General features: G+C 41.0%; 1 protein-coding gene across 2 annotated transcripts in view; it reads right to left on the bottom strand.

Moving 5' to 3' along the window:
• st6gal1 (ST6 beta-galactosamide alpha-2,6-sialyltranferase 1) overlaps window positions 1-22,566 on the bottom strand; it is a 159,434-nt gene that overhangs the window by 95,062 nt on the left and 41,806 nt on the right. For both annotated transcript variants that reach the window (XM_064938034.1, XM_064938035.1), the window contains one exon: window positions 11,317-11,581. In XM_064938034.1, the coding sequence (XP_064794106.1) occupies window positions 11,317-11,581 (265 nt within the window). The remainder of the gene's footprint in view (window positions 1-11,316; window positions 11,582-22,566) is intronic.

The following is a 22,566-nucleotide window of genomic DNA, read 5'->3' as shown; positions in this document are numbered from 1 at the left end:
TGCAGATTTTTACCTGGTCTACATGGGTTTACATCTAGCAACATTGCAGTTACTGGCCCATGGGCCCTAACCACTAGGCTACCTACCATCTATTGCATCTTGCATTTGCCACTCGTTCATTGCTCATCCATAAATGGGATCTTAAATAACTATCCCTTTACTTAGATTTCTCTGAAGACCATCCAGTTTGATTTTATTACTTGCCAATATTTTTTAACTGTGCTGTATCACAAAAGTTCTGAACCTATATACATTTTACAGATACAATATATTTTACATTAGCTATCGTGTTGTTTTTAGTCCCACCCTTCAGTTCCACTCAACTCCTCCCATCTATCTCAACACAATCCATTTTGATTACTATTTTCCATATTTTTCACCTGTGCTGTGATGTTTTGCAAAATTTATGAACCTTTATATTCTTATAGTTTCTACAGATTGTACATAAAACATATTTGCTAAAAGTAGTATTATACTGTATTATTGATTGATTGACTATGACTTTTCAAATAACCCAGCAGTGTTATTTGCAGAGTTAGCTCCAGGTAAATGTTGTAATTCTTCAGACATTCCTGGACTTGTGACGAAAACCAAGCTAAATACAGTGTTTCCTTCTTTTTTAAAGTTGCATCATACTGCAGGACACCTTGCGGGCTGCTACAGCATTCTAAGGCACGTTATTGAATTGTCAGCCATTTTTCTGTTAATGCAAGCTAGTGCTAGTTTGACCACCAGAGGGCATCTTTGAGAATAATTTGATAGTCTTCCATATTGGCATTACCAGATAATTTAAAAATGTTTTTGTAATAACATAGTATATAGGATTAATTTTAAGAAATTTGGCTTAATTCATTTGATAAATATTATGGTGTTTCTATTCCAAGAAAAAGCAAGGCACACCACCAAGCAAGCGGCATCTTGAAGACCAAGGAGCTCTCCAAACAGGTCATGGACAAAGCTGTGGAGAAGTACAGATCAGGGTTGGGTTATAAAAAAATTATCTGAAACTCTGAACATCCATTAAATCCATTAAATAAAAAAAGGGAAAGAATATGGCACACAACAAACCTGCCAAGAGAGGGCCACCCACCAAAACTCACGAACCAGGCAAGGAGGGCATTAATCAGAGAGGCAACAAAGATAACCCTGAAGGAGCTGCAAAGCTCCACAGCGGAGATTGGAGTATCTTGCCATAGGACCACTTTATGCCGTACACTCCACATAGCTACTCTTTACGGAAGAGTGGCCAGAAGAAAAAGCCATTGCTTAAAAAAATAAACAAACAAAGTTTGGTGTTCGCCAAAAGGCATGTGGGAGACTCCCCAAACATATGAAAGAAGGTACTCTGGTTAGGTGATGCAAAATTAGCTCATCACCCCGAGAACACCATCCACACAGTGAAGCATGGTGGTGGAAGCATCATGCTGTGGAGATGTTTTTATCGGCAGGGACTGGAAAACTGGTCAAAATTGAAGGAATGATGGATGGCGCTAAACACAGGGAAATTTTTGAGGGAAACCTGTTTCAGTCTTCAAGAGATTTGAGACTGGGATGGAGGTTCACCTTCGAGCAGGACAATGACCCTAAGCATACTGCTAAAGCAACACTCGAGTGGTTTAAGGGGAAACATTTAAATGGCTTGGAATGGCCTAGTCAAAGCCCAGACCTCAATCCAATTGAGAATCTGTGGTATGACTTAAAGATTGCTTTACACCAGCGGAACCCATCCAACTTGAAGGAGTTGTAGCAGTTTTGCCTTGAAGAATGGGAAAAAATCCCAGTGGCTAGATGTGCCAAGCTTATAGAGACATACCCCAAGAGACTTGCAGCTGTAATTGCTGAAAAAGGTGTCTCTACAAAGTATTGACTCTGGGGGGTGAATAGTTATGCACTCTCAAGTTTTCAGTTTTTTTGTCTTATTTCTTGTTTGTTTCACAATAATAAATATTTTGCTTCTTCAAAGTGGTAGGCATGTTGTGTAAATCAAATTAAACAAACCTCCCAAAAATCTATTTTAATTCCAGGGTTGTAAGGCAACAATATAGGAAAAATGCCAAGGGGGTAAATATTTTCGCAAGCCACTAAGTCAGAGAGGTGTTTCTGGGACCACATTGTTTATTTCAAGGTAGGATTATAGCAATATTTTGTTACATTTATGCCTATTTACATGTATATTTCTATTATTATACCTAATGTTGGCTGTTGGGCTAAATGTCTTTTTTCTTCTCCAAATGCAGACAATGACCCAGAACACACTGCCACCCGGGTTTGCATTGCAAATGAGGGCATAAACTGGGTCAAGACGCTAGCAGAGTAAGTAGACATTTATGTAGTAAAATAAAGGTTCAATAAAATACATAAATAAAAGACCTACAACACCTTCGGCAGGCCTACAGTATATCTAAAAATATTTTTTAATCTCTACTTGTAGGCCTCCTGATTTAAACCCGATCTAATTTGTTTGGCATCAACTGAAAACATTAATCCGTAGCTCTGACAAGCAAAGATGAACTGGTCAAGGCCATCAAGATGTTTTGGCTAGAGAAATTGATGAAACAACAATGCAAAAAATACATTGATCATCTCAGCAAGGTTTTACCTGTGGTCGTGGAGCTGGGTGGAAGTGCAACTAAAATGGAGTTTAAATAAACATCCACATTTTAATGTATTCTCGTTATTTTATTAGCAAAAGCATAAAGATGTTGGTGAAGAAATACTGTACTGTTGTTTTTAGTTAGAAATGTAACACTTTAGAGTACTTAAGCATCGAATACATTGGAAGTTGGGGGATTTTCACTCCAGTAGCTGGGCTATAAAAAGTCTATTGTCCTGCTAATAGGAAACATTTGCATGATGGGCTACACCTGTTACAGTGCACTTGTGAAAAATAAGTGTTTGAAAACCTTTTTCAAAATGCCTCCAGTTGTCCATCACTACCCTAAATAAAAACACAGCATCTTGTTTACATTCTTTATTGTACCCACAATGTCACAAATACTTTGTATCTACCTTTCCAACTACTTTTAGAGTTTGGGATTTACAAATGTGAGCTTTTCATTATTAGTTGCATTGTTTTAGGTCGAACGTGTTTTAACGTGCAGACTTTTTTCTTTAAATGATTGTCTTATGTAGGATGCTACATTTTTGACCAGTTGCAATTGTAAGAAGACCTAATAAAACAATCCTACTTCTATTAGTTTGTTAAGCCTCATAGCCGACCTCAGCCAGTGAAGATATTTTATATGGGCCTAAGGCTCTGAAGAAAGACTCCAATTAAGCCCTCTTGTTGTTTGTAAAGTCAAATTAAAATGAAGATTTTTGTTGAAATGAATTGCTCCTCTGGTGTAGGTTTTCTCCATCTGTTTTTTTTACATTTTTCCTATATTTAACTAGGCAAGAACAAATTCTTATTTACAATCACGGCCTACCCCAGTCAAACCCGGATGACGCTGGGCCAATTGCGCGTCCCCATATGGCACACCCAATCACGGTCGGATGTGATACAGTTCTGTATTCGAACCAAGGACTGTAGACCGATGCGCCACTCGGGAGCCATGACCAATATATATATATATATATAAATTTTTTTTTCAGAACATTAACCCTGTGTAGGTAGATGTGGAAAGGTAGAAAAAATGATTTGTTTGCGAGCTGTGGAGGAGGGGTTTCACATCGAGCTCGGCTATTAGACAATTATTTAGTAAAGGTTGAATAGTCTTTTGTTCAGCTAATAACTCATCCTGCTACGCTTGTGAAAAATAATAATAATACTTTTCCCCTTTCCACATGTTAAAGATTCCAAATTATAACGTTTTTTTAGCCACAATCGGCCCCAACCCCAATTAATACATTTGGGTACAGTCTATTGCGTGCTGGACATCAGGCTAGAATGTTGGTGGTTCGAAACCTGCTCCCTGCTTGTTTCATTACATTATTATGCCGGTGACAGGGCAAATAGCCTGGATTGTTACTCCCATCTTGTTCCTCGCCCTCTTCCACGCGTCAAATAGTAATATGCTTTAAACCGCTCTGGTGACAAACACATTTTGCTGCCCTGTTTTCAATCGTCCACATGGCTGGGAGAACCTCCTCAGATTTATTCAGATGAAGGGAGTTAGATATGCATAGGAAGTGTAGTGTACTGTTTTTTCTGTATATATGAATTACAAATCAGCCTTTACTTAAATCATGTTTCTAGTCTATTGCATAGTTTCAATATGTAATCATTGATGTCCCAGGAGCAGGGGTGGTAAACACTGTTGAAGTGTATAATTTTAATACATACATACATACATACATACATACAGTGCCTTGCGAAAGTATTCGGCCCCCTTGAACTTTGCGACCTTTTGCCACATTTCAGGCTTCAAACATAAAGATATAAAACTGTATTTTTTTGTGAAGAATCAACAACAAGTGGGACACAATCATGAAATGGAACGACATTTATTGGATATTTCAAACTTTTTTAACAATTCAAAAACTGAAAAATTGGGCGTGCAAAATTATTCAGCCCCTTTACTTTCAGTGCAGCAAACTCTCTCCAGAAGTTCAGTGAGGATCTCTGAATGATCCAATGTTGACCTAAATGACTAATGATGATAAATACAATCCACCTGTGTGTAATCAAGTCTCCGTATAAATGCACCTGCACTGTGATAGTCTCAGAGGTCCGTTAAAAGCGCAGAGAGCATCATGAAGAACAAGGAACACACCAGGCAGGTCCGAGATACTGTTGTGAAGAAGTTTAAAGCCGGATTTGGATACAAAAAGATTTCCCAAGCTTTAAACATCCCAAGGAGCACTGTGCAAGCGAAAATATTGAAATGGAAGGAGTATCAGACCACTGCAAATCTACCAAGACCTGGCCGTCCCTCTAAACTTTCAGCTCATACAAGGAGAAGACTGATCAGAGATGCAGCCAAGAGGCCCATGATCACTCTGGATGAAATGCAGAGATCTACAGCTGAGGTGGGAGACTCTGTCCATAGGACAACAATCAGTCGTATATTGCACAAATCTGGCCTTTATGGAAGAGTGGCAAGAAGAAAGCCATTTCTTAAAGATATCCATAAAAAGTGTTGTTTAAAGTTTGCCACAAGCCACCTGGGAGACACACCAAACATGTGGAAGAAGGTGCTCTGGTCAGATGAAACCAAAATTGAACTTTTTGGCAACAATGCAAAACGTTATGTTTGGCGTAAAAGCCACACAGCTCATCACCCTAAACACACCATCCCCACTGTCAAACATGGTGGTGGCAGCATCATGGTTTGGGCCTGCTTTTCTTCAGCAGGGACAGGGAAGATGGTTAAAATTGATGGGAAGATGGATGGAGCCAAATACAGGACCATTCTGGAAGAAAACCTGATGGAGTCTGCAAAAGACCTGAGACTGGGATGGAGATTTGTCTTCCAACAAGACAATGATCCAAAACATAAAGAAAAATCTACAATGGAATGGTTCAAAAATAAACATATCCAGGTGTTAGAATGGCCAAGTCAAAGTCCAGACCTGAATCCAATCGAGAATCTGTGGAAAGAACTGAAAACTGCTGTTCACAAATGCTCTCCATCCAACCTCACTGAGCTCGAGCTGTTTTGCAAGGAGGAATGGGAAAAAATTTCAGTCTCTCGATGTGCAAAACTGATAGAGACATACCCCAAGCGACTTACAGCTGTAATTGCAGCAAAAGGTGGCGCTACAAAGTATTAACTTAAGGGGGCTGAATAATTTTGCACGCCCAATTTTTCAGTTTTTGATTTGTTAAAAAACTTTGAAATATCCAATAAATGTCGTTCCACTTCATGATTGTGTCCCACTTGTTGTTGATTCTTCACAAAAAAATACAGTTTTATATCTTTATGTTTGAAGCCTGAAATGTGGCAAAAGGTCGCAAAGTTCAAGGGGGCCGAATACTTTCTCAAGGCACTGTACATACATACATACATAAATACATACCAACATACATACATACACACATACACACATACATACATACATACACACATACATACATACAGTACATGCAGACATTCAAAGAATGGAGTTTGATACATGTGGTATTGGATATGACTGAAAAAAACTTGCTAAATAGAGATTTTCTTAAATTAACTTCAATGGTAAAAAAATATGCACAATTGTTTGTCTCTACATTAACTAACAGATTCCTCTCAATGGTACATTTTTTGTTTGACTCGTTATGATATAACTACTTACATTTGCTTGCACTGTAATCTTTGCTGATGAAAGTCACCAGCAACGGGTGGCTCACGTCAAATTCGTCATTGGAACCACTCGATATGATTGGTCAAATAAAAACCTTGGGACCCAAATGCAAAATGAGTGCTCTAGCTCCCCCGTGTGGTGGTCTGGAGCAATGAAGCCGTGGCGCTGGGTACCTCTTATGTCCCGCGGCGTAAGTTCGCAAATTTTAAAGGAGGAACAACTGTATAGACAGTACCAAAACAAATGATCTGATGATTCTGTCTCTTCGCAGCAAAATCTGCAGAGCTGGAATGGTTGAATCATGGACCTAAATATATGTTATTAAATTATTATTATTATTAAATATGTTATTTGGATTTATGGTTCATGAGAAGACGTTTTTTCAAAATGTCCAAGATAGAGGAAAATCTATTCTGACGGACCTTATGGGTCCTTGAGGCAAATGTGTTCAGCATTAGGAAAGACCCCTACATACACAGTTTCAAGTCTCTAGGTCAAACAGAGTGGCAGATGAGGGTATAAGTGAGACTGCTTATGCAGTGCCACCTATAGGCTAGTCGGTGTCATTCATTTTGACCAAGTTACACATGGCCTCTCGTTTCTGTGTGCCATTAGAAAAAAAGTTGCCAATCATTGACCATATTAAGTGAACCCCTAAAAACATTTACATATTACCCCGTGTCCTTTTCTGCAGGTGGAGTTTTGATTTAATATATTATGTTGTTTCTCATATGTTGCTAATATTTTCGGGAGGTTTGTACATCTCAAATAATGTCTTACAAGTTTACTTACTTTACTTTAAGTGCCTAGAAGTTCACTTAGTTGACTTTTTATAGTATTCTGACACATCTTTAGTGTATTTAGTACAACTTAAGATGTTCCAAACTAACACTATATAAGTACACATTAAATACATGTATGTATTACAGCACTTGACATTAACTTTTTTAGCCACTTGTTCATCAGATAAGTAGAATAAAATTTTTACTTGTGTGAAAGCTCAAGTCATTTGTCCAAAGGAAATATATATATAATCTGTAAGACCATGGGATGAAACGGTGAAGGAAAATTGTGTTGTATCAGGCAAGGAACCACTTCACAAAATAAAATGCATTATTATCACTGGTATTGACAATGGAAGGCTGCTGGGTCTCTGTACTCAACTATTATAAATGCTTCCACTGTAGCCTTGAGCAAGGCACTTTAACCCCACACAAAGTAAAATACTGCACTGACAGGCTAATATACAGTGGGGCAAAAAAGTATTTAGTCAGCCACCAATTGTGCAAGTTCTCCCACTTAAAAAGATGAGAGAGGCCTGCAATTTTCATCATTGGTACAATTCAACTATGACAGACAAAATGAGAAAAAAATCCAGAAAATCACATTGTAGGATTTGTAATGAATTTATTTGCAAATTATGGTGGAAAATAAGTATTTGGTCACCTACAAACAAGCAAGATGTCTGGCTCTCACAGACCTGTAACTTCTTCTTTAAGAGGCTCCTCTGTCCTCCACTCGTTACCTGTATTAATGGCACCTGTTTGAACTTGTTATCAGTATAAAAGACACCTGTCCACAACCTCAAACAGTCACACTCCAAACTCCACTATGGCCAAGACCAAAGAGATGTCAAAGGACCCAGAAACAAAATTGTAGACCTGCACCAGGCTGGGACCTAACACACTACGCCGCCAGGGACTCAAATCCTGCAGTGCTAGACGTGTCCCCCTGCACTGCACCAGGCTGGGAAGACTGAATCTGCAATAGGTAAGCAGCTTGGTTTGAAGAAATCAACTGTGGGAGCAATTATTAGGAAATGGAAGACATACAAGACCACTGATAATCTCCCTCGATCTGGGGCTCCAGGTGCAAGATCTCACTGGGGCCCCCGTGGGGTCAAAATGATCACAAGAACGACACAACAGTGAGGAAAAATCCCAAAACCACAGTGTGGGGGACCTAGTGAATGACCTGCAGAGAGCTGGGACCAAAGTAACAAAGCCTACCATCAGTAACACACTACGCCGCCAGGGACTCAAATCCTGCAGTGCTAGACGTGTCACCCTGCTTAAGCCAGTACATGTCCAGGCCCGTCTGAAGTTTGCTAGAGAGCATTTGGATGATCCAGAAGAAGATTGGGAGAATGTCATATGGTCAGATGAAACCAAAATATAACTTTTTGGTAAAAACTCAACTCGTCGTGTTTGGAGGACAAAGAATGCTGAGTTGCATCCAAAGAACACCATAACTACTGTGAAGCATGGGGGTGGAAACATCATGCTTTGGGGCTGTTTTTCTGCAAAGGGACCAGGACAACTGATCCGTGTAAAGGAAAGAATGAATGGGGCCATGTATCGTGAGATTTTAAGTGAAAACCTCCTTCCATCAGCAAGGGCATTGAAGATGAAACGTGGCTGGGTCTTTCAGCATGACAATGATCCCAAACACACCGCCCAGGCAACGAAGGAGTGGCTTCGTAAGAAGTATTTCAAGGTCCTGGAGTGGCCTAGACAGTCTCCAGATCTCAACCCCATAGAAAATCTTTGAAGGTAGTTGAAAGTCCGTGTTGCCCAACAACAGCCCCAAAACATCACTGCTCTATAGGAGATCTGCATGGAGGAATGTGCCAAATTACCAGCAACAGTGTGTGAAAACCTTGTAGACTTACAGAAAACGTTTGACCTCTGTCATTGCCAACAAAGGGTATATAACAAAGTATTGAGATAAACTTTTGTTATTGATCAAATACTTATTTTCCACCATAATTTGCAAATAAATTCATCCTGATTTTCATTTTTTTCTCATTTTGTCTGTCATAGTTGAAGTGTACCAATGATGTAGGCCTCTCTTTTATGGGAGAACAAATTTGTGGCTAACTAAATACTTTTTTTGACTGTATAAACAAGTATTTGATACACTTGATTTTCCTACTTTATGTAGAGGTCTGTAATATTTAATACTTTTTTTTTTCTATTTTTTTTTTCCTTTATTTAACCAGGCAAGTCAGTTAAGAACAAATTCTTAATTTCAATGACAGCCTTGGAACAGTGGTTTAACTGCCTGTTCAGGGGTGGAACGACAGATTTATACCTTGTCAGCTTGGGGGTTTGAACTTGCAACCTTCCGGTTACTAGTCCAACACTTTAACCACTCGGCTACCCTGCCGGCCCACTTCAACTGTGAGAGATGAAATCTAAAACAAAAATGATTTTTAAGTAATTAATTTGCATGTGATTTTCTGGATTTTTGTTTTAGATTCCGTCTCTCACAGTTGTGTACCTATGATAAAAATGACAGACCTCTACATGCCTTGTAAGTAGGAATACCTGCAAAATCGGCAGTGTATCAAATACTTGTTCCCCCCACTGTATGTGGCCAACCCTCCATCTGGAGAGTTACTGGGTGTGCAGGCTTTTGGTCCAACATTGCAAAAACACACCCGAGTCAACTTATCAACTGTTGAGCAGCTGATTTTTTACAATGTGCTGGAACAAAAACGTGCACACCCAGTAGCTGTCGAGGACTATCCTGGAGGGTGGTTGGCGACCCTGCAACATTAAAATTACAACCAAATATTATTTATGTCTTTATTCACTAATTCCCTCATTCAATGAACCAGGCAACTTCAAAACAAGGTAGCTAACTAAGACATGTTAATCTATTTGTAAGGGTAGATCTCAGGGGAGATCGTGACAGCATAGGAGTTACTGTACTTGTCAATTAGGTTATTGTAAGAATACGTTTTACTGAATAGCTGAGAATCCCAGCATTTCAAGGGTTTCAGAATTATTTCTCAACACCAAATTAGAGTGCTTGAGAGAGTATGCTGAGAGCATGCTGCATTGGTTTTATCAACTGTGCACCCGTATCAACTTTGTGAAGGCCATTTAAGGCTGTTCATGAGTGCCGGTGGAAAGTTGTTTATGGCATCAGACATGACAATGACATTAATACATGCTAATAGCTAAATAGTTAAATAGCGAGATAACCAGTGAAATACTGGCACGCATGATGCACACACCATGACATTTCCAGAATTTTCATTGCTGACCAAATATTTGCTATAACTGGACAAATAACTCACTAACTAGCAATGAATATCAACAAAAGTGCAAACGCTCACTTTTATCTCTAAAACGCAGTTCGAGACTGCATGATTGACAGACCGCTCATGCCTGTCAATGCAGATCTACAATAATTATACTGCAATGCGCTCTGTAAAAATTGGGAGGACAGTGCTCAACACATCGCAGACAGGGGACCTAATACAATTCTGTTCGGAGTAGGCTAATTGTTTGATATTGATTTATTTTTTTACTTTTCCATTTGGACAACTTAAATCTATACTCTGCTTGTCCGACATACTTGCCCCAGGCAAGCGGACAAGCGTTAACGTCAATCCCAGCGTTAGTACACTAGAAATATAAAAATAAGTATAGTCATATATTCAAATAGTCACGTGTGGCTCAGTTGGTAGAGCATGGTGCTTGTCACGTCAGGATTGTGGGTTTGATTCCCACAGGGGACCAGTATGAAAATGTAGGCAATCTGGATAAGAGAGTCTGATTAGATGTAAATAAAATATGTTTACCATGTACAATTATTTTGCAACTAAAAGAGTGCTCCAAAGATAATTAAAGTGCACTTTTAGTATAAATGGGATATGCTAGTGACATTATTAACACACTTCTGATGCAAAATAAATCCAAAATAGCCTAATCTTCATGACTAATGTTCAAATTTAGACATCAAACAGTATCAAGGTTCTGGTCTAATGTTTCTAAAAATGTTAGGCATAATTGTGTTCATGGAGTCCTCAACTAGCCTTACACCTCACAGATTAGGGTGGTTTTACTATTGGTGTAACCAAAAATGTTGGTTCCATACTACTTGACAATAGCTTTCAGTAAAAGTATATTTTAAGTGTGAATAGAGTACATTTCAATGATGTCTTACAGGTACACTTACAGTAGTATACTTTAAGTGGGGTAATTTTAGTACCTAGAAGTACACTTAGGTGACTTTTAATAGTACGATAACACAACTTCTATACAACTTTAATGTGTTTAGTACAACAACACTTACCAATCTCCTTGCCCAGTCCAGAGTAGCGTAGTGACCCAGCCGATGATACCACTGCACAGCTCTTGTAGGGTCCAAGGTCAGAGGTTATGGGTTGTAGGGGCAGCTGGTACGCCCAGGGCAGAGAGGAGAAGGGCTCGAGGTCAGGGGTCAGGGTCGCAACGTCTACCTTGTACTTCAGCTGGCACAGCAACTCTGAGCCGCTCACTTTAGGACGAGTGGCCACTCCCCCAGGACCAGAGAACTCCACACCATACTTATTCATCGCCTGAGAGAGAGAGAGATATTATGGTGAGAGGGAACGGTAATGTCGATGGAGAAGAAGATGGGTGGAGATGTTGAAGAAGATGGGGGAGATGGAGAAGAAGAGAGGCAGTTGGAAAGAGGGACAAAAGAGAAAAAATAACTTTGGCCAAAAAACATGAAATAAATCCAGTTTTTTGTTTCCATCTTTCTCTGTAAGTTGCGGAAATGTATGTTTTTGGTTTCACATCGGTTGTGGGAACAAAGCCCTATGTTTCCTGACATTCCGAGAACAGAAGTGAAAAGGTTGCCTGTTCTAGGAACGTTTATTCATAGTTTAGAGGGTTAGTTTTATTCTGCATTCTTGAAAGTTTTCCTGGGAGGATTTATTAACGCTCTGAAAATGAAAATTCTAGGTTATTTGGAGATTTTTAATAACTTTACTGAATGTTTCAAGATTTTTAATAACACTGCTTGTTTATTTCTGTTAACTTTTTTTTTACACAGGCATTCATCATGCAAAAACATGTATTTTTTATTGTAACACGGCATTCAAACCTATACTATTCTGTTCCCTATCCATGGAGTTAGTCCACTGCGCCACCAGGATGGAGTTAGCATGCCCTCTTTCATTCACAGATACAACATTTTTCATTTTAGTCTATTCAAACAGAGCCCATTTCAAAAGGAAACAAGCACTCATTAAGATCAGGTGTGGCCAATTACTGGGTGCGGCCAACACACCTGAACACACTTAACAAGTTCAAGGATATATATATTTTTTTGATGATGATAAGAACGGAATCTAAATGTTTTAAATAACATTCTTAGAACCTTTTTTGAACGTTACAAAAGTTTTCTTATGGTTTTTATGTAACGTTTTCTTAACGTTCTCGAAGCAGTTTGGTTACCTGACTTTCAAACTGCAATCGACAGTTGAAACAATAACAAATTGTACTTGATAGAGACCAAGATGGTGTAGCAGTGCAGATGTGTTTTGTTCGTTCTCTCGTGTACTTCGTCCTTTTTTGTATATATTTCAATCTCTTATAACTTCCCGTAACCTGCCTCACTCGATGTGATACGGAACCGCTATTATTTTTAATTTTTTTAGACCTTATAACCAGAAGCTAACAAGCTAATTAGCTACAAGCTATTTAGTCATTGTTAGCCACTGCTAGCGGTCTTTACCTTCTGCACAGATACCAGACCTTTTTTTAGCCTGGATAATACTCGCCAGCCTACCAGTATCGGACTGTTTCTCCACTACAACGCCGGATTCCTGCCGTAAACAATGGACCATTACTCCTGATCTTCACAGCTAGCTAGCTGCCACCGAGTGACCCAGTACCAAAGCTATCCCTGAGCCAGGCCAGGCCCACCTCCCTAGTTATCATTGTTTAAGTTTACAATGGAGCCTCTAGTTCCACTCATCATACCTCTTATACCTCATTTGTCCCACCTCCCACACATGCGGTGACCTCACCCATTATAACCAGTATGTCCAGAGATGCAACCTCTCTTATCATCCCTCAGTGCCTGAGCTTACATCCGCTGTACGGCACCCCACCATACCCCTGTCTGCACATAATGCCTGAATCTATTTTACCATGCCCAGAGATCTGCTCCTTTTATTCTTTGACCCCAACGCTCTAGAAGACCAGTTTTGATAGCCTTTAGCCGTACCATTATCCTACTCCTCCTCTGTTCCTCAGGTGATGTGGAGGTAAACCCAGGCCCTGCGTGTCCCCAGGCATCCTCATTTGTTGACTTCTGTGATCAAAAAAGCCTTGGTTTCATGCACGTTAACATTAGAAGCCTCCTCCCTAAGTTTGTTTTACTCACTGCTTTAGCACACTCCGCCAACCCTGATGTCCTTGCTGTGTCTGAATCCTGGCTTAGGAAGGCCACCAAATATTTGGAGATTTCCATACCCAACTACAACATTTTCCATCAAGATAGAACTGCCAAAGAGGGAGGAGTTGCAATCTACTGCAGAGCCTGCAAAGTTCTGTCATACTATGTCCAAACAGTTCAAATTTCTAATTTAAAAAATTCATCTCTTCAGAAATAAGTCTCTCACAGTTGCTGCCTGTTATTGACCCCCCTCCACTCCCAGCTGTGCAATGGACACCATATCTGAATTGATCGCCCCCATCTAGCTTCAGAGTTCGATATGTTAGGTGACCTAAACTGGGATATGCTTAATTAACACCCCGGATGTCCTACAATCTAAGCTAGATGCCCTCAATCTCACAAAATCAAATGCCCTCAAAATCATCAAGGAACCCACCAGGTACAACCCTAAATCTGTTAAACATGGGCACCCTCATAGACATTATCCTGCCCTCTAAATACACCTCTGCTGTTTTCAATCAGGATCTCAGTGATCACTGCCTCATTGCCTGTATACGCTATGGGTCCGCGGTCAAACAACCACCCCTCATCACTGTCAAATGCTCCCTAAAACACTTCTGCAAGCAGGCCTTTCTAATCGACCTTGCCCGGGTATCCTGGAAGGATATTGACCTCATCCGGTCAGTCGAGGATGCCTGGTCGTTCTTTAAAATTAATTTCCTCCTCATCTTAGATAAGCATGCCCCTTTCAAAAAATGCAGAACCAAGAACAGATATAGCCCTTGGTTCACTTCAGACCTGAATGCCCTTGACCAGCACAAAAACATCCTGTGGCGTATTGCCGTAGCATCGAATAGTCCCCCCGATATACAACTGTTCAGGGAAGTCAGGAACCAATACACTCAGTCAGTCAGGAAAGCAAAAGCTAGATTTTTCAAGCAGAAATTTGCATCCTGTAGCTCTAACTCCAAAAAGGTTTGGGACACTTAAGTCCATGGAGAACAAGAGCATTAGGTAACACGGTCACCACCGATAAATCCATGATAATTGACAAGCATTTCTCTACGACTGGCCATGCCTTCCTCCTGGCTACTCCAACCCTAGCCAAAAGCTCCACCCCCCACCCCCCACAGCTATTCGCCTGAGCCTCCTTCTCCTTCACCAAAATCCAGATAGGAGATGTTCTGAAAGAGCTGCAAAACCTGGACCCGTACAAATCAGCTGGGCCAGACAATCTGGACCCTCTCTTTCGAAAACTATCCGCCGTCAATGTTGCAACCCCTATTACCAGCCTATTCAACCTCTTTCCGGTGTCCGAGCCGGTCACGTGTGCACCTCAGCCATGCTCAAGGTACTAAATGACATCATAACCGCCATCGATAAAAGACAGAACTGTGCAGCCGTCTTCATCAACCTGGCCAAGGCTTTCGACTCTGTCAATCACCGATTTCTTATCGGAAGACTCAATAGCCTTGTTTCTCTAATGACTGCATCGCCTGGTTCACCAACTACTTTGCAGACAGAGATCAGTGTGTCAAATCAGAGGGCCTGTTGTCCAGACCTCTGGCAGTCCCTATGGGGGTACCACAGGGTTCAATTCTCAGGCCGACTCCTGTCTCTGTATACAGTGAGGAGAACAAGTATTTGATACACTGCCGATTTTGCAGGTTTTCCTACTTACAATGCATGTAGAGGTCTGTAATTTTTATCATAGGTACACTTCAACTGTGAGAGACGGAATCTAAAACAAAAATCCAGAAAATCACGTTGTATGATTTTAAAGTAATTAATTAGCATTTTATTGCATGACATAAGTATTTGATACATCAGAAAAGCAGAACTTAATATTTGGTACAGAAACTTTTGTTTGCAATTACAGAGATCATACGTTTCCTGTAGTTCTTGACCAGGTTTTCACACACTGCAGCAGGGATTTTGGCCCACTCCTCCATACAGACCTTCTCCAGATCCTTCAGGTTTCGGGGCTGTCGCTGCGTAATACGGACTTTCAGCTCCCTCCAAAGATTTTCCATTGGGTTCAGGTTTGGAGACTGGCTAGGCCACTCCAGGACCTTGAGATGCTTCTTACGGAGCCACTCCTTAGTCGCCATGGCTGTGTGTTTTGAGTCGTTGTCATGCTGGAAGACCCAGCCACGATCCATCTTCAATGCTCTTACTGAGGGGATGGAGGTTGTTGGCCAAGATCTCGCGATACATGGCCCCATCCATCCTCCCCTCAATACGGTGCAGTCGTCCTATCCACTTTGCAGAAAAGCATCCCCAAAGAATGATGTTTCCACCTCAATGTTTCACGGTATGGATGGTGTTCTTGGGGTTGTACTCAACCTTCTTCTTCCTCCAAACATGGCGAGTGGAGTTTAGACCAAAAAGCTCTATTTTTGTCTCATCAGACCACATGACCTTCTCCAATTCCTCCTCTGGATCATCCAGATGGTCATTGGCAAACTTCAGACGGGCCTGGACATGCGCTGGCTTGAACAGGGGGACCTTGCGTGCGCTGCAGGATTTTATTCCATGACGGCATAGTGTGTTACTAATGGTTTTCTTTGAGACTGTGGTCCCAGCTCTCTTCAGGTCTTTGACCAGGTCCTGCCGTGTAGTTCTGGGCTGATCCCTCACCTTCCTCATGATCATTGATGCCCCACAAGATGAGATCTTGCATGGAGCCCCAGCCCGAGGGTGATTGACCGTCATCTTGAACTTCTTCCATTTTCTAATAATTGCGCCAACAGTTGTTGCTTTCTCACCAAGCTGCTTGCCATTTGTCCTGTAGCCCATCCCAGCCTTGTGCAGGTCTAGAATTTTATCCCTGATGTTCTTACACAGCTCTCTGGTCTTGGACATTGTGGAGAGGTTGGAGTCTGTTGGACAGGTGTGTGGACAGGTGTCTTTTACACAGGTAACGAGTTCAAACAGGTGCAGTTAATACAGGTAATGAGTGGAGAAAAGGAGGGTTTCTTAAAGAAAAAACTAACAGGTCTGTGAGAGCCGGAATTCTTACTGGTTGGTAGGTGATCAAATACTTATGTCATGCAATAAAATGCAAATGAATTACTGAAAAATCATACAATGTGATTTTCTGGATTTTTGTTTTAGATTCCGTCTCTCACAGTTGAAGTGTACCTATGATAAAAAATTACAGACCTCTACATGCTTTGTAAGTAGGAAAACCTGCAAAATCGGCAGTGTATCAAATACTTGTTCTCCCCACTGTATATCAACGATGTCGCTCTTGCTGCGGGTCAATCCCTGATCCACCTCTACGCAGACGACACCATTCTGTTTACTTCTGGCCCTTCCTTGGACACTGTGCTAACTAACCTCCAAACGAGCTTCAATGCCATACAACACTCCTTCCGTGGCCTCCAACTGCTCTTAAACGCTAGTAAAACCAAATGCATTTCAACCGTTCGCTGCCCGCACCCACAAGCCCGACTAGCATCACCACCCGGGACGGTTCTGACCTAGAATATGTGAACAACTGTAACGGTCGTCGTATGAAGGAGAAGAGGACCAAGGTGCAGCGTGGTAAATGTTCATGATTTTTAATATAATCAAAACTGAACACTAAACAAAATAACAACTAGGAAGAACGAACAAACAAAACAGTCCTGTCTAGTGATGACACACAAAACAAAAAATAAACACCCACGAAACGCAGGTGGAAAAAGGCTACCTAAGTATGATTCTCAATCAGAGACAACTAACGACACCTGCCTCTGATTGAGAACCATACCAGGCCAAACTCAAAAACCAACATAGAAAAACAAACAGACTACCCACCCTGACCATAATAAAACAAAGACAAAAACAAAGGAACTAAGGTCCGAACGTGACAACAACTACAAATACCTAGGTGTCTGGCTAGACTGTAAACTCTCCTTCCAGACTCATATTAAACATCTCCAATCCAAAATCAAATCTAGAATTGGCTTTCTATGTCGCAACAAAGCCTCCTTCACTCACACCGCCAAATTTACCCGAGTAAAACTGACTATCCTACCGATCTTTGACTTCGGAGATGTCATCTACAAAATAGCTTCCAATACTCTACTCAGCAAACTGGATGCAGTCTATCACAGTGCCATCTGTTTTGTTACCAAATCACCTTATACCACCCACCACTGCGACCTGTATGCTCTAGTCGGCTGGCCCTCGCTACATATTCGTTGCCAGACCCACTGGCTCCAGGTCATCTATAAGTCTATGCTAGGTAAAGCTCCGCATTATCTCAGTTCACTGGTCACGATAACAACACCCGTTGTACCGCACGTTGCAGCAGGTATATCTCACTGATCATCCCCAAAGCCAACACCTCATTTGGCCGCCTTTCCTTCCAGTTCTCTGCTGCCAGTGATGGGAACGAATTGCAAAAATCGCTGATACTGGAGACTTATATTTCCCTCACCAACTTTAAACATCAGCTATCTGAGCAGCTAACCGTTCGCTGCAGCTGTACATAATCTACCTACCTCATCCCCATACTGTTTTTATTTACTGTTCTGCTCTTTTGCACACCAGTATCTCTACTTGCACATCATCATCTGCTCATTTATCACTCCAGTGTTAATCTGCTAAATAGTAATTCTTCGCTACAATGGCCTATGACTTTCTTTTTTCTACTGTGTCATTGACGCGTGTATTGTGATATTGGCTTGTTTATTGTTTATTCCATGTGTAACTCTGTGTTGTTGTCTGTGTCACACTGCTTTGCTTTATCTTGGCCAGGTCGCAGTTGTAAATGAGAACTTGTTCTCAACTAGCCTACCTGGTTAAATTAAGGTGAAATTTAAAATAAATAACAAACTTCCCGCCACTGTTTTTCTAAAAACTGAGGGATGGGGCTCGAAAAATGGAACTATCAAATTCATAGACAAGAGCTATCCATGAGCAAGGACTGACTATCCAAATACAGTGGTTCCTCAATTAAATGTTTTGAAATTATGCCTCGGGACGTTGTGGTTTTGTACATTACCCTGCGTCACTGCTTCATTGCTCCAGAACACCACAAGCGGGAGTTAGAGCACTGATTGTGCATTTGGGTCCTAAGGCACTAAATGTGTCTCTACCTGACAATGAATTGGGCGATATAAACCAAATAGAAAGTGATAATTGTTCACTACTTCAAAATGTAATTGTATTGAACTGAATGATGAGGATGAAAGTGATTGAATATAGAACAATAGTGTAAGAATTGCTATTCCTCTGTTCTGCACACACACACGGAAAAAAAACACTTGTTTCGACTTGGTCAGAAGGAGCTGTAACTGGACTGTAGCATATTACTTACTAAAACTGGTTTTTATTCTAAAAAAATGAAAATGTTCAATTATATTCCATGATATACAGTATGCGTTGACTGAATATAAGCAGCAAGTGGTGTCTGCAAAATGATCAAGTTGATGGCGCAGGCATATAGCCTCAGCACCTACATGAAGCTGAGTGACTCACTCATTCATGGCTTTGGATCAAAATAAGTACCAACATTCTTCCTGATAGTCTGGCAGTGAAAAATAGAAAATAGAAGTGATTATAAAAGTCACGACTCTACAATTGATCACTAGTTTTGGTCTCAAATAAGCACGGTCTGTGAAGAGCCAATTTGTAAGTCGCTCTGGATAAGAGCGTCTGCTAAATGACTTAAATGTAAATGTAAATGTAAGAGCGATAAACTAAGATAAGCTCAGAGTCAGGCGGAGAGCGACCTGTTTAAATTATTTGAGAAAAAAATATTCAATTTTAGTTGGAATGGCAAGCCAGACAAGATTAAAAGGGCATATTGTCTTCTTCTACACCTGCATTGCTTGCTGTTTGCCATTTTAGGCTGGGTTTCTGTACAGCACTTTGAGATATCAGCTGATGTAATAAGGGCTTTATAAATACATTTGATTTGATATTGTCTCACCCTGTGTCCAAGAATAGCCTTTTTCCCTTTATTCAGATTATAACTGCTCATTTTAGGTTATTTGAAAATGAAATAATATCTAAAATATATATAGGACTTGAAATTGAGATTGGGTACTCCGCAAACAACGTTTCCAGTCTGAGAATGAGAACGGTAAATGACTGTAATTAATACATTAATTCAATATATTGGAATACCTAAGAAGCCATCCATCCATTATGGTCATTAGCAGGACAATAGACTCTTTCCAAGGAGGAGGGTAGGGGGAGAATTGTATCGTCAATATCTCAAGCCAAAATATCTTGATGGCCTTCACCAGTTCATATTTTCTTGTACTGTAGGCTTGGCAGAGTTAGGGATGAATGTTTTCAGTTGATGCCAAACGAGTTCCATCGGGTTTAACAAACAAGTTCAATCGGATTTAAATCAGGAGACCTACATGTAGAGATTCAAAAAATATTTGTAGATATACTGTAGGCCTACCGTAGGCATTGTAGGTCTTTTATTTATTTATGTTAATTTTACCTTTATTTTACTACATAAAGGTCTACTTTGCTGGCATCTTGATCCAGTTTTTAACTCATTTGCAATGCAAACCCAGGTGGCCGTGTGTTTTGGTCCGAGCAGAACCTTTTCCAGCTTACAGACAGTTTTCATGAAGCCAGCTTCTTTCTATGGTGCTATCCGTTCCAGGGTTAGGACTGTAACCACCGGAGGACTTGAAAATGAGCCGGAGCTGAGAGGATCACCAAAACTAAAGGTATTTTGGTTTCAGTGCATTTTCTTTAAAAAAAAACGTGAATGTGTTTTTGCATAGCATTCGCTCCTTAAAGCGAGTGTGTGGAGTTGGCTCTGGTCTGAAACCTGGTTCCGCCAACCACCCTGTTGAACCCCCCCCCCCTAAAAAAAATTGAGGGGCTGCCTCTCGTGCTTGCGTCGTGGTTGCGAACCCAGGAGTCGTCGTTGATCCTCCTTCGCTGCTTCCGTCTGCTTCCATGGCAGGCCTTCGTATCTCTCCAAGACTTCCTCCCAAGTCCAGGATATTCTCTCCTCAACCTCCTCTAAAGACCAGGATGCCATCTCCTCCCGGGCACGCTGCTTGGTCCAGTCGTGGTGGGATCTTCTGTCACGATCGTTATAAAGAGTGGACCAAGATGCAGCGTGGTATGTTTCCAACCTCTTTGTTTTAGGAAGAGAAACTCAAAGACAAAAACAATAAAGCGTAAAACGAAACGTGAAGCTCAAAGTAGTGCTCGCAGGCAACTATACCAAGACAAGATACCACAAAGCACAATGGGGAAATGGCTACCTAAATATGATCCCTAATCAGAGACAACGATAAACAGCTGCCTCTGATTGGGAACCATACCAGGCCAATATAGATATATAATTTACCTAGATAATCCACCCTAGTTACTGTCACGCCCCAACCAACACAGAGAATAAACAGCTCTATATGGTCAGGATGTGACAATTATCAACTATTTCAGCACCGTTTTGCTCTACTTTTAGACAAGCAAGACTACTTAATTAACATACTTATTTTTATTTTTATTTTGGGGGGGAATTCTACCCCTTTTTCTCCCCAATTTTGTGGTATCCAATTGTTTTAGTAGCTACTATCTTGTCTCATCGCTACAACTCCCATACGGGCTCGGGAGAGACGAAGGTTGAAAGTCATGCGTCCTCCGATACACAACCCAACCAAGCCGGACTGCTTCTTAACACAGCGCGCATCCAAACCGGAAGCCAGCTGCACCAATGTGTCGGAGGAAACACCGTGCACCTGGCACTGCGCCCAGCCCGCCACAGGAGTCGCTGGAGCGCGATGAGACAAGGATATCCCTACCGGCAAAACCCTCCCTAACCCGGATGACGCAAGGCCAATTAATTGTATAAAAGCCCCTTAGATATTAATTTAGAATCTTCCAAATTTTTATTAGGTATACTACTATACAAGGACGTTTTATGGATCTGCCAGTTTTCATTCAGACATTCCGGTAAGGAATGTATATGTAAAGGGTAACTTTCTTCTCCAGTGGGGGCTGTACAGTGGGGGCTGTACAGTTGTGTGATTAGCCTACCAGTTGGTGTAAATGTAATGTTAAATTCCTCTCAAGCGAATTTTCTCTTCACTATCACAATATTAAAAACTTTCAAACGCATTCATGAATTAAATCGCTTTAGCCGACATGTTGTGGTTCATCTGATGAAGGATTGACTCGATCTATAAGCCCAGGACGATAGTAAAACGGGCAATAAGATACACTACAAGAATGGGAACGCATATATAACCGTAGAAAACGGTTGCAGGTCGGAGGGCCATCTAACAAGTGCAGAACGGAAGGCCATCAAGCAAAACAGACCAATGAAGCACGGGGTAAACGGCGGGAGTATCTATGCCTCTCTGAGGACTGGGTAGGGTAGGGGGCCCACGCTCTCCACTTCCCACTTCCGTTGGCGCTGGGTTCTGGGCCGGGAGGGTCAGAAGGGTGGCTTCGGCTCTCACACGATCCCTGTATCTCCATGTTGCCTGGGTTGCGCCGACCGGCTCCACCCCCCCCCTTTCCCAGTTAGACACGGCCACATGGCGCATCCCCAATATCAAGGTCCACATGGCCCTATTTATATAATGAATATGAATTTGGAGGGCAGAAATGATTAAATATTAAAGCATTAGACCTCTCACTAAAGGCTTCAATCATACAAAAGTTGTACTTATATCCAAACTGGTTGGAGATTAGAAGAGTACATGGCCATAAAGGCTAGATCATTTTTCAAGCTGTTCAAACATTCATAGATGACCAGCATGGTCAAATAATATAAAGAGTGGTTATAGAGGGTGCAACAGGTCAGCACCTTAGGAGTAAATGCCAGTTGGCTTTTCATAGCCGACCATTCAGAGGTCAAGACAGAAAGAGCGTATGTGTGTGAAAGAGAGAGGATCGAAACACACACAGTGCCACGTGCAATAAAGCAATAAGAATGTCAGTTTAATATGCAGTGCAGACCACCTCTTATTACCCTTCTCAGAGTTTTAAGAATTAAGTGTGTTCAATTATTTGTGACATTGTGGCATTTAAAGCATATTGAAGTTAGAAGCAATAGGATTTGAAACAATAGTCTACCTGCCGTGGTTAACTATTTCAGCACTGTTTCGCGCTCCTCTGAGACAAGCATGGAGACTGGTTTTAATAAGTCAATGAGATTTTATTTTCACTGAATCT

The sequence above is a fragment of the Oncorhynchus masou genome, chromosome 26 (genome assembly GCF_036934945.1).
Source record: "Oncorhynchus masou masou isolate Uvic2021 chromosome 26, UVic_Omas_1.1, whole genome shotgun sequence".
NCBI lineage: Eukaryota > Metazoa > Chordata > Actinopteri > Salmoniformes > Salmonidae > Oncorhynchus > Oncorhynchus masou.
Note: the sequence above shows the minus strand (reverse complement) of the source record. Positions and strands in the feature narration are given on the sequence as shown.